General features: G+C 43.1%; 1 protein-coding gene across 11 annotated transcripts in view; it reads left to right on the top strand.

Moving 5' to 3' along the window:
- The window catches only part of NIN (ninein), a 123,131-nt gene that overhangs the window by 69,776 nt on the left and 38,160 nt on the right, over positions 1 to 15,195 (top strand). For 9 of the 11 annotated variants that reach the window (XM_030562841.1, XM_030562844.1, XM_030562840.1 and 6 more), the window contains exons 15-22: positions 1,874 to 2,021; positions 3,947 to 4,068; positions 5,422 to 5,945; positions 6,739 to 8,808; positions 10,149 to 10,274; positions 11,242 to 11,311; positions 12,558 to 12,773; positions 14,055 to 14,168. In XM_030562841.1, coding sequence (XP_030418701.1) covers positions 1,874 to 2,021; positions 3,947 to 4,068; positions 5,422 to 5,945; positions 6,739 to 8,808; positions 10,149 to 10,274; positions 11,242 to 11,311; positions 12,558 to 12,773; positions 14,055 to 14,168 — 3,390 coding nt within the window. The remainder of the gene's footprint in view (positions 1 to 1,873; positions 2,022 to 3,946; positions 4,069 to 5,421; positions 5,946 to 6,738; positions 8,809 to 10,148; positions 10,275 to 11,241; positions 11,312 to 12,557; positions 12,774 to 14,054; positions 14,169 to 15,195) is intronic. The other 2 variants (XM_030562850.1, XM_030562851.1) reach the window with 1 other exon arrangement.

The raw sequence follows: 15,195 nt of genomic DNA, 5'->3' as shown, positions 1-15,195 counted from the left end.
CTGGTTAGTGTGATAGACCCAGGCCAGTTGGGTATAGCAGAAGGCAGATATACTGGCCACTGGATTAATAGTTTTCTGTTCCCTGACTGACCAGAGCAGGGGCTCCTCCAGGCTAATGAGAACACCTGACTCTAAGACCCTGCTGATACTATGAAAAGGGCTCACTCCAGTCAGGCAGGGGACAGCCAGGGAGCCAGAGGAGAGGAAGTGCGGCTGAAGGGCTGGTTAATGAAGACACCCCCAAACCATGGTTAAGGCAGCCCTAAGGTAAGGGTGAAGAAGGGAGAAGCAGGAGAGCTGTGGGGAAGTGGCCCAGGGAAATGTAGCAACTCTGGCAGTGAAAGGTTGGCTGCCAACAACTGCTACCATTAGGGTCCCTGGGCCGGAACCCGGAGTAGAGGGCGGGCCAGGGTTCTCCCCAACCCACCACTACAGGAACATCTGGGAGGGGAAGTCAGGCCCCTGTCAGGACAGGAGGCTAAACTGTTCTGAAATAAGCCCCCAGGGACAACAGAAACTATGGGAGTTCTCTCACCAACCTCTTTGCTGGCCTCAGTAGACTGTAACCCTGGCCCTAGAGAGAAAAGGGCTACGTGGAGGGTCACAGTGAGCCACTGAGGCTAGCATAAGCCGCCTAGAAGCGCAGGACCCACAGGAGCAAAGCCAGAGCTCTGCCACATTATCAAAAGGAAGTGCCAAATGTAACAAAAAGGGTGTGTTCAGTTGTTGTTTTACTGATTACCAACCAATCAGACTCAACGTTTCCTTAAGTAAATAATGAAGTACAAATGCAAAACACAATTAAAATTAAATCAGGGTTTTCTGCTTGCTGATTTAAATCATGATTTACAACGCTGTGATTTAAATCAACCCATCCTGATTCAAAATTCTTGTAATTTGTGTCCCCAAAATATCTACTCTAATTTTATCCACTTTCTAAGGACTGCTGTGGCTGCAAATATTCAAAGCAGAATGGATGAGCTTTCTTGTTTCACACGGAATGCCCTGGTTTTAGATGACATTTAATCCACAGCAGTACTGTCACTCTGCTGCCATTCTGGGATTCCACCAATTTGGGAGCTAAAGCCAAAAACCCTGTAGAACTAGGTACATTCATACTTGCTTTCTTTCAGATGGTGTCTGCAGGCCAAATATTTGCCTCTCCATGTTCTTATGGGAATATGCAGCCCGCTACTTTGAAGGACTGTCAGCTCTGAAGTTGTTGGAGGAGGTTGGGGGAGTGAAATGTCAGGGTTCATTTAGTGGACATTTTCCAAATGCACATGAATTAGTGTACATGCATACTAGCTCAGGTACTCATTTGCCCCAATAAACGCTAATGCCATGTGCTCAGTGTGTTTGTATGTGGCGCAGAGCCAGGATATCCTGTTGGCCACTGGGCAAAAGTAACAGATGGTAAATGAATTAATGTGCATTGAGGGCATCACAGCCTGTAACTTTCATATCCAGGTCACAGCAGAAGGGTGGTTCCCCTGTGAGTGATAGCAGATATTTCACGGTTATGTTTGAAAGGTTCCTACATTGTATCCTGGGTAACAACCAATGGGAAACAGACCAAAATGTAGAGTATGAAAGCTTCATATGTTTCCTACACAAAGTGTACATTCAGTATGAATGTGCTGATAGCTCAGTGAGTAAACATACACCTCGAAGTTATCTGTGTGTGTTGGAACTTGGAAAAGGACAGCCATGGGTCTGCAGATGGGAGGATAATTAGTGCTGGTCTTAGGCTACTCCAAGATTTTTGGCAAGTCAGAGTGGTTTATTTTACGAGATTGAATGTCCTGTCATGTTGCAATATATCTGTTCCCGTGACTTGGTCTATTTCATTCTGGTGTGTTTTTTTACTCAGGAGATGCAAGACCAGATCGATGAACTCCAGTCTGAGCTGGAAGAGTATCGTACTCAAGGCAGAATATTTAGGCCTTCTTTGGAAAGCTCGCTGCATGAGGAGTTTGACATGAAAAATGGGGGAAGTGGTGGTGTGGAGCCTGATCAAGGTAAAGGATATTTCCTCTAGGTTTGTTTTGGAGTAGGCTCTTCTGCTGTATTCTAGTGGAGGGATTATAGGAATCTCTCGGCTCTGGAACTTTTTGTGACAAGATGGATTAAATGGGAGTTGATATGCCAGAACTAGGCACAACTTGAAACTTACTAACATAAGGAAATCCCAGACAATCAAACACTTGGAGCAGTCCCCGCGCTAGAGATATCAGCAGTCGTAGTAGGGCAGGATATTCCCACAACACCAAATCAACTGTTAATTCGTTTATGAAATCTAAAAGCCAGATAATGTTTATACACTTGCTCTAAGCACGTCTAAAAGCCGAAATAATAAGCTATTGCAACACACAGCATGAGCATTTGATCAGAATACTCACAGAAGGACTGAACCCAGAGATACTCAAACCCATGTGGGCGGGTCCCACCTGGTCAGGCAGGTACTAGTAACGAACCCTTTAAGAGCTCAGCGTTTTATACAGACAAGTGATGTGTTTGCCAGTTGCTATCTTTAGTTAAGAACCAGTCTGGGGGAGTTTGAGGTTGACCCCTTCCCCGGCTTTGAGCAGATAAGATTTTATGGCTCGGCCTCCTTCTTTGGGATGACATTGGTGTGTTAGGGGTCACTCCTGGGGCAATACAGAACAATGTTTTCTTTATTATGCAAACTAGAGGATGCCATTCCTGGTGATCAGAGGCTTCTCTTTCTTATCAGTCACATTTTAAGTGCAGCATTTTTATAACTGATCTTGCCACTTACATTTTTCTCCCTGTATTTTCAAAGCCCTTCCTATGGCTGCTAAAACCCATTTATTTTCCTTAATCTACAAAACATGTATATTTTCCTTCATTAAACTAAAGCAACTTTTTTGGTACCTATCTAATCCTGCACCATCACGACCACCATCCCAGCAAAGCAATATGAGAACAGGCAGATGATGATGGGCCATTACTTTTAGCTCTGGTCTACACTAAGGGGGGATCAATCTAAGTTACAGGACTTCAGCTACATGAATAATGTAGCTGAAGTTGATGTACTTAGATCAACTTATCATAGTGTCTTCACCGCAGTGAGTCGACTCTGCCACTCCCCCGTTGACTCTGCCTGCACCTCTTGCGGTGCTGGAGTACAGGAGTTGACGGGAAAGCACTGAGGGATCGATTTATCGCATCTAGACTACATGCAATAAATCGATCCCTGCTGGATTGATCACTGCCCGCTGATCCGGCCGATAGTGAAGACATATTCTTAGTGTGGTGCAGCTGCTCCACGCCAAGCTGCCAGCCGAGCCAGGTCCCAGAGCTGACCTATCTGGTCCAGAGAAATTTGCCCCATTGCAAAGTGGAACCTCTGGTGACATGAAGCTGGCATAGAGATTTCAGCTGTACTGGTGGAGAGGGAATGGCTCCAGTGCTTATATGCAGCAATGATTCTTGGCTATGGCTTCAGCTGGCAGAAGTCAAAGATGTCTGAGGGCTGTTCAGATTGCCACTGGGTGATGACGCGTGTGCCCAGTGACTCCAGGATAGGGAGAGTGTAGAGGTGAGCTTAATGCAGGGTTTACAACACCTCCATCCTCCCCTTCCACCCAAACCTGCCCTGTGGGCAGTTCAGTGAGAGCCTGGGAGTGGGGCCGCCATTCTGATATTTAACCTCAGGGAAAGTGTTGCCGCTGGAGAGCAGTCAGTCACTGTGTTAAGCATTAAGACTAAAATGAAAGCTTGGCGTTGCTTTGCCCCAGGTGCCTTGGGATGGTTTGAGCCTGAGCTGGGCTGTTACAGAATCCTGCTGTTGTAACTGACACCCTTGAGTTTCAATAAATCCAGGAGAGTAGGTGGTGAGGTGCTTTGCTTGAACATTTGGTCACTTGGGGCTTCAAGAAAACACATGCGTGGTTTTTTTTGTTTTGTTGGGTTTTTTTAGGGCTTGGTTCTGAAGATTGCAATCCACTAAATATGAGCATAGAAGCAGAAATGGTCATTGAACGAATGAAGGAACAACACCACAAGGAGCTGCAGCATCTGAAACAGGAGCTCAAAGACACAGTAAGCTATCTTCATACGCAAATAAAGCCTCGGAAATTCCCTCATCCCTTTCATGGTTCCTTTGGAAGGGGCGTGGCTTTGGCTGTTCCTTTTCTTGCTGCCATTTGACCTGCAACCGCCAGTGGTTGGCCTCTTATCTCTCTCCTCCGTCCAGCACAAGTGCAGCACTCACCCTCTGTGGTTGGGAGGGCAGGACACCTCATGAGGCTGTAGTGTAACAGCCACGTACCAGCAAGTAGAAAATAGTAACGCCTTCCTGCTGTACACTTGGACTCTTGGTCTGTAGAGCACAGGAAACTCAAGTGGTGTCCCCAAATTAGTCACCTGAGTAGTTGGAGCAATTGGAACAATTGTTAATTTGAAAAGCTGTTGGATAGAAAGTTGATAAAAGTGAAGTTTAAGCAGCCTGGCAATGTTAAACTGTGGCCCAGGCTGCGGTAGTGTGGGGGTTTTCAGACTATCTCCTTATCCCACCTTCCCAGCTGAAAATAATCCTAGTTTGCATCCATTCATGACTACAGTACAACTGTAAAAGGGAGTCTCAGCGCTTGTCTACATTACCTGCTGGATCGATGGGCAGTGATTGATCCAGTGAGGGTCGATTATCGCATCTAGCATATATGCGATAAATTGACTGCTGAGCACTCTCCCATCGACCCCGGTACTCCACCATGGTGAAAGGCGTTGGCGGAGTCAACGGGAGAGTGTCAGCCATCGACTTATCGCAGTGAAGACACCGTGGTAAGAAGATCTAAGTACGCTGACTTCAGCTACATTGTTTACGTAGCTGAAGTTGTGTATCTTAGATCGATTCCCTTCCCTCCGAGTGTAGACCAGGCTTCAGACACGGTGGGTTTGTAATTTAAGAAAACTGACCCCCACAGTTGGGGATAGGAAGCATGGAGGGAAGAGAGACAATAGTTTGCTGCTTCTGGAAATCAGTTTTTCCTTGAAGAGCAGATCTCTTTTCTTTTGCATGGCTTAATATATTTACTTTCTTGGTGACTCAACAATGAAAAGCTTAACTGAAGGATTTTGAAAGTGTGGCTGACTAAAGTTAAATCAGGACCACAAACTCTGGTCTAGACCTTCCCTTCCTGACTCATGAAAATCAGTTGAGACCCTGCACATGGTCTACGCTTTCTTTTGTTGGTTTCCCAATAACATGTAACATGAATTTCATTTGTATATGTGTAAAAATTATCCTTGCCACGTTAAGAAATCGAGCTGACTGCTCTAGCGTTCCTATTCTGCTTCTGTGGGGAAAGGCCGTTTAAGATACCAGTGTGCAAATGAGAATATTGCTCCTCTGTAAGCTGGAAAATAAAGCACTGCATTTTTCTTTTAACACAGATGAGCCATTATGAAAAACTAGTTGAGACGAAGGCCCACTGTGAAAAGGAGCAAGAAAACATGGCTAAGAGATACAATGAAGAGAGGCAAACCATGGAAAAGCAAATAAGTGCCCTTAAAACCCAAATTGAAGCACTCCAGGGAGAGACAGCGATGCTCAGAGAGGAACGAGAAAGGATTGAGTGTAAACGTAACGAGGAGAGAAATGACTTACAGATGAGCTTTGATAAGGAAAAGGCTAATCTCCAAGAACTGCTGAAGCTAGGACATGAGGAAGAGCTCCGGGTTAAGCTGGAGCAGGTACAAGAGAGCTTTAACCGAGAGCGGGAGGAGCTGGTTCAGAGCAGTATTTGGATGGAAGAAAAGATGAGAGCTCTGGTGCAGACCCTGCAAGAAGAAAAGGGGGAGGTAGAACGTGGTTTCCATGAGCAGCTGAAAAGCCTGACAGAAAAGCATGCTGTTGAGATGGAAGAGCTGCAACACAAATTGCTGGAAGAACACCAACAGGAACTCCAAGAAGTAAGGTGAGACAGCACTGCTTGGGCTATCTGCTAGGCAGCTTTGCTGAGTCTGAACTAGTTCAGAAGTTATTCCTGATCTTTAATCTGTTTTGACTCTTCTTTAAAGTTCTAATAGTATAAACTATACTAGAAGAACTGTTTTTATTGTTATATGTGAATCTGTTCACATATAACAATATATATAAGACAATATAACAATATAAAAGAACAATATAAAAGAAAAGCCTTTTCTTCGGTTTTTTACACTGGATGCTTAATATTAGTGGTTTCAGTTCGACTGCAGATAAATACAGATATAAAATCAAACTAGTTAATAAGATCTAAAGCACAGTTAATTGGTAAATCCCATTCAGTGTCCATGCCCTTTACATTCTTTGCATCTTTATTGAAAGAGTTTTTAAAATTACAGCTTGGGTTCTCGAACCCAAGAGCTAAATCTCTGGCCCAGAACCTGAAAGTTGATCAGTTCAAAGAGACCCCTTGCTCTCATGTGAAGCATTACTGAGAGGGTTTCACTCATGTGAATCAGCTGGTGCCTATTTTTGGTAAGACTGCCTCTGAAAATACTGCATGAGTTATGTTCCTTGCCAGGCAAGTAGATTTTTTTTTTAATCCCAGCAGGTTGTCTCTTAAATGTAACTCTGGGTCTCAAAAGAAAAATCCAACTATTGAATATATTGGTCTGAAATGTGATTAAATATGTAAATTTCAGTTGTTTCGTTAAATAGTTTGAAAACAGACATATTTTCCAGAAATGGGAGAGGTTTTAGTAATGTGTTATGTTGACCATATTTAGGGGAAAAATGGAAACTGAGTATAACAGAAGAACATCTCAAACAGAAACTCAGTTTTCTGTCAACAGACAAACAATTGTGAACAAGTATGAAGAAGCACTACGAAATCTTGAAGAACGCTACCAACGAGAACTGCAAGAACTTGCCGAACAACAGTGTGAGGAGAAATCTCAGTGGGAATTTGAAAAGGATGAAATCATCCAGGAATGCACTGAAGCCCAAGAGCAACTGAATGAAACGCTGGAGAGCAAAAAGGCCATTTCTTTTGTCCTAACACAGGAAAGAGAACTCTTAGAGAAGAATTTCAAGGAGCATGTGAACAAGCTAATGTGTGAAAAGGAACAGCTCCAGAAAGAGCTGCAGGACCTGAGAAATGCTGCTGAAAAACAAGAGGATGAGTTGCATAATAAAATGTTGCAGCAGCAAAATGATCATGAAAGAGAGCTAAAAGACAGAGAACAACAAATGTCTGTGGTAGAGGAAAAAAGGAAGCTGGTTAGCCAAAGACTTGAAGTGCTTGAGACTGCATATGAACAAGAGAAATACAAACTGAATTTCAAACTTCTTGCTTTAGAGGGTTTAAACAAAGAGACCCATGAAAGAGCAGAAAAAGAGAAGGCACAGATGAGTTTGGAAATCGTAAAGCTTCAAGAAAAAATAAAAAAATTGCAGCAGGAAACCTTTGATTTTTCCAAACTGCAGAATGATTACAATGCCTTGGCAAATGAATATGCAGAAGTGAAGAGCAAGGTTTCAGCACTGTCTGGCATGCAACAATTGGGAGAGGATGGAGAGGTGCATGAGCAGGCTGTGAAGGAAAATGTGAAAATGGCTTCTGAGATCGTCAGGTTACAGAGACTGGAGCAAGAGCCAAGGAAACTTTCCAGTTTTGACCAATCAAATTCTGAGATGGAAGAATCTCAGGTGCAAGACAGGATAGAGCAAATTGAGGGTAATATTCTCAAAAATCTGCAAGATGGTTGTAAAGAGACAGATCACAGAGCATACTTGCTTGTTCTTTCATTGTTGGAGGCTAAAACTAAGGAGCTTGAAGAAATGGTTGAGGCTTATTCCAGCCTAGAGCAGATGTATGAAGACACTAAGGTAGAGAACCATGCCCTGAAAATACAGATTGGTCAGCTTCTGGAAAATATAATGGTATTGGAAGCAGAATATAATGAAGCTAATGACAAGAAGCAAGATCAGGCTTCCAAAGTGTCTGTGCTGGAAATGAAACAGACAGAGCTTGAGAAAATCTTTGAGGCGGTTCCCAAGTTGAAGATGTTCTGTGAAGATGTTGAGAAAGAGAAGGGATGTTTTCAGGAAGATAGCAAGGTGGCAAAAATAACATCTGATCATGCTACAGACCATAAAGTTTCTAGGCTACAGACTGAACTAAAAAAGGCTGAGGAAATAACTGAAGCTTCTGTTCAACTTGAGCAGATCTGTGGAGCAACTGAAGAGAATGGACAGCTGAACAATCTAGTACCTCAGCTTTGGAAAAAGATTGAAGAGCTAGAAGAAAGATCAAGGGCACAAGCTATACTTCTATCATTACAGGAAGAAATCCAGCTAGAAAACAAAGGCCTGAAATCTGAAATGATAAAGTTATTTGAACAAAATAAAAAACTTGAAGAGGATGTACCACGACTTACAAGCCTGCAGCACAGGTTAGAAGAAAGTACTCAAGAAAGTGTCAAACTCAGGCAAGAAAAAACACAGCTCCTGGAAAAAGTTCAGGAACTGGAATATGCCTGTGACCAATCTGCACAGGAAAAGATAGAGATGCACAGTGAGAACTTAAGACTGCAGTGCAGACTTGGAAAACTGGAAGAATATACTTTAACATTTAAAGTCCTGCAAGACAAACATGGCCAATGTGAGACCACGATAAAAGACCTGGCAGCGGAGAAACGAGAGCTACAAGAGCTGAGCAGGAAGCTGAAAGAGAAAGTTACTTCTCTGGTTAAGCAAAAAGACATGCATTCTCAAGAAGAAAAAGAGTTGAATTCAACAATACATGATTTGCAAAGCACATGTAGTGAGCTGCAGCAAAAAGTTGAACTCCTGAGGTAATGTACACTTTAAAAAAAAAATTGGGACATATTTGTGTTCCCCCCAAAATCTAACTTTGCTGCTTGCTGTGCTTAGAATACTAACCTGCTAGCATTCATTGACTGGCATGTAACTGCTACTGACTTCCTTATGATTGCATCACATTAACAAGTAGATTAACCTTGACTAGAAGACAATGCCTTGGATTCTAATGACTAGTAAGAAAACTACTTTAATGTGGATTATGAACGTTTGTAGGTTAATTTAATCTTCTGTGCAGTTACATAAGTGATGATCTTCTAAAAGCAGTGATGGTAAAGTAAGAGTAATTTTGTCAACTGTTCAGTTTGATTGTATGTATGTATTCTTGCAGAGTGTATTTTAGTTGATAAGTCTCAATGAAACAAACATGTTAATGTGAAAGAACATTACTGTAACTTCTTTGGATTGCTTTCAACTTTCATACTAATAATCTCTCTACTTCTCTTGCCTTAGTTCTTGGCCTGTAACTCAGGGTGCTAGCAGAGCTGCAATTTTCTAAAATGTTAAAGTTAATACTAGACAATCTTAGTAATTTTCTCAAAATAGGAGTACCTAAATCCTTCAGAATCCATTAAGTATGTGATATGGTAAATACCAACATAACTAAGAACACATGTAGCTCATAATAAATTACCTTCATTTTTGTTGAAATTTAGCAGTTAAAGAATTAATTCTCTTGAGATTACACAAAGTGGTTACAAATGGCTGTTAACTTTTTAGTAAATTCTTATCGGAAGCCTGGAATGACCCTTTCAAGTGTTGCAGCATGTCTAGATCCTGATATAAAAGCACCTACTCTAAAATCACAAACAAAAGAAAAGACAGGTCAAATTCTGCTACTTTTCATGCTGGTATTCCCATTGTATTGAACTGCTGTTCCTGAAACAGATGGTCTAATACATTACAATATGCAAAGTGTGGCAAAACAATTGCTTTCAAACTGTCTGAACTAATACATTGTCTTCAAATCATGTTGCAAACAAAAAGTTCTGTAAAATTATACACTGAGATTTTTTTACTGGATTACGGCGGCGTAATTTAAATTCGCAATCACATTTCAGTATAACAGACTTCTTTTATTCAGTTTGTACATGAAATTAAAACAGCACTTATGCAATGCTCTGGGAGGTGCTCTTAGTAAGCATTACATAAAAGCCATTTAAATTCATCTGTATGATATTTATCAACGGGAAGTTCTGCTGTTTTAGTTGTCAGAAGTAATTTGCCTTTTATAATGAGAATGTTTTCTGCCAGTGGAGCTGGAAGAGGTACAAGAACATCGGTGTGTTTCAATTGTCTTGTCTCTATACTATAGATGTGAGGCTGAGAAGCTCAGAGAAGAAAATGCTATTCTGAAGAATGAAATAACCCTGTTAAATGAGGAAGGTAGTGTTTCTAACCTGAAACTAAGGGAGCTAAATGGATCTCGAGAAGAAATGTGGTAAGAATATGAAGTGGCATGTGTTGCATGTGCTTCCTGGTTTTAACTGCAATGCAAACAAGAAAAATGGCACCCTTATTGCTGTTATGGGATATAGGAAGTCCGTCTCAAGGTTCTTTAGCTTGTTAGAAATGTTGTATGCCTTTAAAATAACAGCAATTCTTTCCAGTGACAGCACTTATTCGCTGTAGAGTTTTGGCAGCATATGAGCTCATACCAGCCTCTGCTTGCTCAGTATATTGCCAGATGGGGAAAGGGAGTTCTCTCGCCAGAGAAGCACATCACCTACTAAATGATCTATGTACTAATGCTGTCCATCCCCTTGCTTAGCGGCAGAAACAGCGGTCCTATGTAAACTTGAGAAGACAGGTGAGGGACCTGTCTGCCAATGTGGTCCACAGGCCAAGCACTGTGCAGCTGCTCACATTGCTTAGCAATCATGTCTACCTGCTTACAGTGGCGTTGTTGCTTCTGATATGCAAAAATGATGTGCCCAAAGACCTTTACCATGAAAAAGGAGGGGCGGGAGTATTTGCATGCCTTGACTTCCATCTGTCTCCTGAAGGACTGTCGAACATGTGGTCCTTGGATTGCCAGCGCCTTCCAGAAAAGAAGGGGAGGTATTTCTTGGACCACATGCATCAGTTCCTGAGGAAAGAGAGGGAAGGCGAGCACTGACTGTGCCTATGGGAAAACAGCAGTTCCCTGTCTTAAGAACATAAGAATTGCCATACCAAAGGTCCATCTATCCCAGTATCCTGTCTTCCGACAGTGGCCCAGTGCCAGGTGCTTCAGAGGGAATGAACATAACAGGCAGCTGTTGAGTGCCTTTCTAGTACTAACCAGGAATTTTTCAACCATGACCATTTCAGATGGAAAGATGGTGCATTTTGAAACAGTTCTAGCACATAGCACATCTGAAAAAACCAAGTGTAAACCATACTTTTGTTCAATGTCCATTATTTAGGCAAAAAATAGAGGCTATAAGAAAGGAGAAGGTAGCTGTGCAGAAGATGGCTGACAACTTGAGAAAACAGGTATGTAGACTGAGGTTTCCTCCTAAATCTCTTCTGTAAAGAGACATTGATGCGTAAGGTAATTTCTGCCCCATAGTTTAAATGTCATGAAGGCAAGAGGAGATGCACCTTGCATATATTACAAAATTCAAAGATGTTCTCCTTCACTGGTTAGTGTTGATTAAAGGTTTCCTTGACATATTGCATTACAGGTAATTTGCACACTTTTATTACCTAGGTACTTAGAGTAGTTTTCAGACTTTTTAAGGTGTTTATTGCATTATTCAACATGGAAAGACTTCCTAATGAAAATACATTCTTATATCAGTGTAACTCCTTTGCATAGAGGTGTCCCTGAGTGACATGTTCTACCTCCCTAACTCTCCATGTAGATAGCACTCTTGTCGATGGGAGGGCTTCTCCCATTCACCTAACTACTGCCTCTCAGGGAGATGGACAAGCTCGCCCGTCGGCATAGGTAACCTCTTCTTCACTAAGTGCTTCTGCAGCACAGCAAGAGTAGACAAGTCCTTAATTTTAACAAATGTCTGTCTTTGTCTCCCTGGTGGGTCCTGCTCTGCAGCACCCAGTGGCAGATCTTAGTTGTATTTCCAGGGCTGGCCTCTCTTCCCAGATCAGTTGGGCATAGAAATGCTTCCAGTGCTGGATATTTCACCCCGAGAGACGCATTAGATTTACTTGCATCAATTACAGGCTCTAAAATTTTTAAGTGGAGTGCTGTACAGTCATCACAGGTGAAGAGTAATAGGTTTAAAAACAAACTCAACAGTTTTTTTGTTGTTGCCCTTTTTTTAATGTTGCCTAGAAAATGCTGCTTGCTCACAGTAATTTATCTTATGGATGAGAGTCCTACACCCCTCAAAACGTATGTCCTCATGGCAAAAGAGAGACTGATGAGTAAATTTGTCAGTCACGGCAAACTATCATGAAAGTGAACTGCGTTAGAACGTGGCGCTGTTTGGCTTGACGTAAAATTTCTTCATAGAATGATTGAACAAGACAGATTATAATGAGAGCAAATAAACGTGTATGTTACTGGAGTTCTGACTGGCTTAGGTAGAATGCTGCTCTTGGGAAAGCACAGCAGTGTAAGTAGGTCATGCCATCATATTACGAATTAGAATCTGGATAGGAACCATTCCCTTTGTATGAAAGAGATTCTGTACTGTGTATCTGATTCCTGAACCTATTGTTCAGTGCAGGAGAGATTTATTTAGTCATTTCTGATACTTCCTGTTTTAATCAGGTATCAGATTTGAAAGACAGGAATCAGCAGCTTGACTTTGAAAATGCAGAACTTAGTCAAAAGAATTCAAAAAATCAAGCAGATGTGCAGGATCTTAATCAACGGCTGGCAAGAATCCTCAGGCAAAAAGAAAAGGAAGTGGGGAAATGTACACTGGAAGAATGGGAAAAGGAGAGATCGAAGCTGAAAGAGGAACTGGAAAAGTGTCAAGTAAAGGTACAGCGTAATACAGACGCGCCCTGAGTTACAAAAACCCAACGTACGCAAATTTGAGCGGACGGAAGAAGTTCTGTAAGCTAGAAATAGAAGGGTTTGGGGCGGGGGGAGGGTGTGTGTTTGCGTCATGGTCGGAGATAAGTTTCCGACTTACGCAAAATTGGAGTTACGCAAGGCGTTCCAGAATGCAACCCTTGCGTAAGTCGAGGAGCATCTGGACTGTTCCATGGCTAATGGTGTGACACTGCTGAATTTCAGGAATGAACACTATTGCATCTCCATGACACTAGCAGCCATGCTCTCTCTCTCTTAACAGTACATAGTCTTTCAAAACTGTTCTTTAAATCCCATCTGCAAACATGGGTGTCTTTTATAGAAGTGGAGAGAGGGAGGGAAACTGAGCCAGAGGGTCTGCTCTTCGGCAGTGTTTAAAAGAGGGATTGGGAAAAACTAATCCTAGGCAATGCTAAGAGACGGTGGTGCTCTTGTTTTCACAGAGTTCTAACATAGGTATTTTGCAAGAGCCACTATGGCCTAGAGTGGAGGTGGGCAAACTTTTTGGCCCAAGGACCACATCTGGGTATGGAAATTGTATGGCAGGCCATGAATGCTCACGAAATTGGGGGTTGGGGTGTGGGAGGGGGTGAGGGATCCGACTGGGGGTGTTGGCTCTGGGATGGGGCTGAGGATGAGGGGTTGGGGTGCAGGAGGGTGCTTCAGGCTGGGACCAAGGGATCTGGAGGGTGGGAGGAGGATCATGGGTAGGGGGTTGGGGCATGGGAGGGGGTCAGAGGTGCAGGCTCTGGGCAGCACTTACCTCAAGCAGCTCCCGGAAGCAGCGGCATGTTCCCCCTCCAGCTCCTACGTGGAGGCGTGGCAGGACAGCTCTGCACACTGCCACGTCCACATTGGTTCCTGGCCAATGGGAGCTGCAGGGGCCGCGCTTGGGGTGGGGACAACGTGCGGAGCCCCGGCTGCCCCTACACATAGGAGCCAGAGGGGGGACATGCTGTTGCTTCGGGGAGCCATGTGGAGCCATGGCATGCATGGAATGGGGAAACCCCCCGACCCTACTCCCCGGCGGGAGCTCGAGGGCTGGATTAAAATGTCTCAAGGGTCAGATGTGGCCCCTGGGCCATAGTTTGCCCATCTCTGACCTAGAGTTTGCCCTGTGCCATTGCGCAGACTGTCTTTTGGATTGGTCTTTTGTGTGATCTTGAATTTTTCCATGAAGATGGTGTTCCAGTTCAGTTAGCATTTCATTTTTTTAACATTCCCCAGTCTTCAACTCTGGTGTCTTCTTTGGAGACCGAGCTATCTAAAATCAAGGTTCAAATTCGTTTACTGGATCAGGAAAACCACCTCCTCAGGCAGGAACTGGAGAAGACCAAACAGGTAAAGACAGTCCCTGTTCTTGTCCAGACTGTGCAGATGGTGAATTTATACAGTAGCAGGATGGTTGCTCTTAACATTTATATTCTTCTTTCCTGACTGTGTTTGAGGTGATTAGCTTGTTTGTAAAGGAAGTCAATGACAAAAGAGAAATGCAAGTATCCTTGCAACAATGTCCCAATGTGCACACGGCTGTTCATAAATTTGCTTTGAAGGCAGTAAAGACTGTTGTTCCCCTTAGTCTTCCACCAACAGATGTTCCAAAGCAATGGGCTTTGGGAGCCCTGTCTTGGCAACGAATAGGTAGAAAGTACTATTAAAAAATATGGCATTTTATCCAGTTGTGATTCTGTAGCAGCTGGTCATATCCGTGCGGTTTCCCAGCTGAGAATTAGTCAGTTCCAGGATGCCCTCTACAGGAGACTTCTGATTGCTGCACCAATTGATGCCTTATCCCTAGAAGGCTTCAGTAGATGTACATTTTACTGGAAGTGTTGGTATGATTTCATTTAAATGAACAGTCACATTAGAGCCAATGGAATCATGCTTAACGTATTGTGATCTCAAATCGCTGGAACTAAAATTGCCATCGGGTCGGATTATTAACCCTTTTGATCTGGACTCCATTAACTCAATTTCATACTCTTGCATGATTACAAAACGCATCTTCTTTAAGACCGAGTGGCTCTTTACACACCGAGGCACTGTCTACACTGCTGTTTTTAGCGGTGTCATGTCCTGCAGCGCTACTGGAGTCTTACTCTGCCCAGGGAGCATTTTTAGCTTGTGTTTGTGGTTTTGTAAAGGCCCTTGTGCTTGGGTTTTTCACTTTTTAGAAATATCAGGATCATAAGCCCCTGCTCAGCCATGATTTTGCTGGAGAACCTCTGGCAACTCTCCAGAATGTTTCAGCTCCAACCCATTAGTTGCAGGTTGGAGGGTGTTGAATCTTTAACAAAGACTTTCTTTATCCTAAGCCAGGGGTAGGCAACCTAAGGCACGTGTGCAGAAGGCAGCACGTGAGCTGATT

The sequence above is a fragment of the Gopherus evgoodei genome, chromosome 4, assembly GCF_007399415.2.
Source record: "Gopherus evgoodei ecotype Sinaloan lineage chromosome 4, rGopEvg1_v1.p, whole genome shotgun sequence".
NCBI lineage: Eukaryota > Metazoa > Chordata > Testudines > Testudinidae > Gopherus > Gopherus evgoodei.
This window is presented reverse-complemented; position numbering and strand designations above follow the sequence as displayed.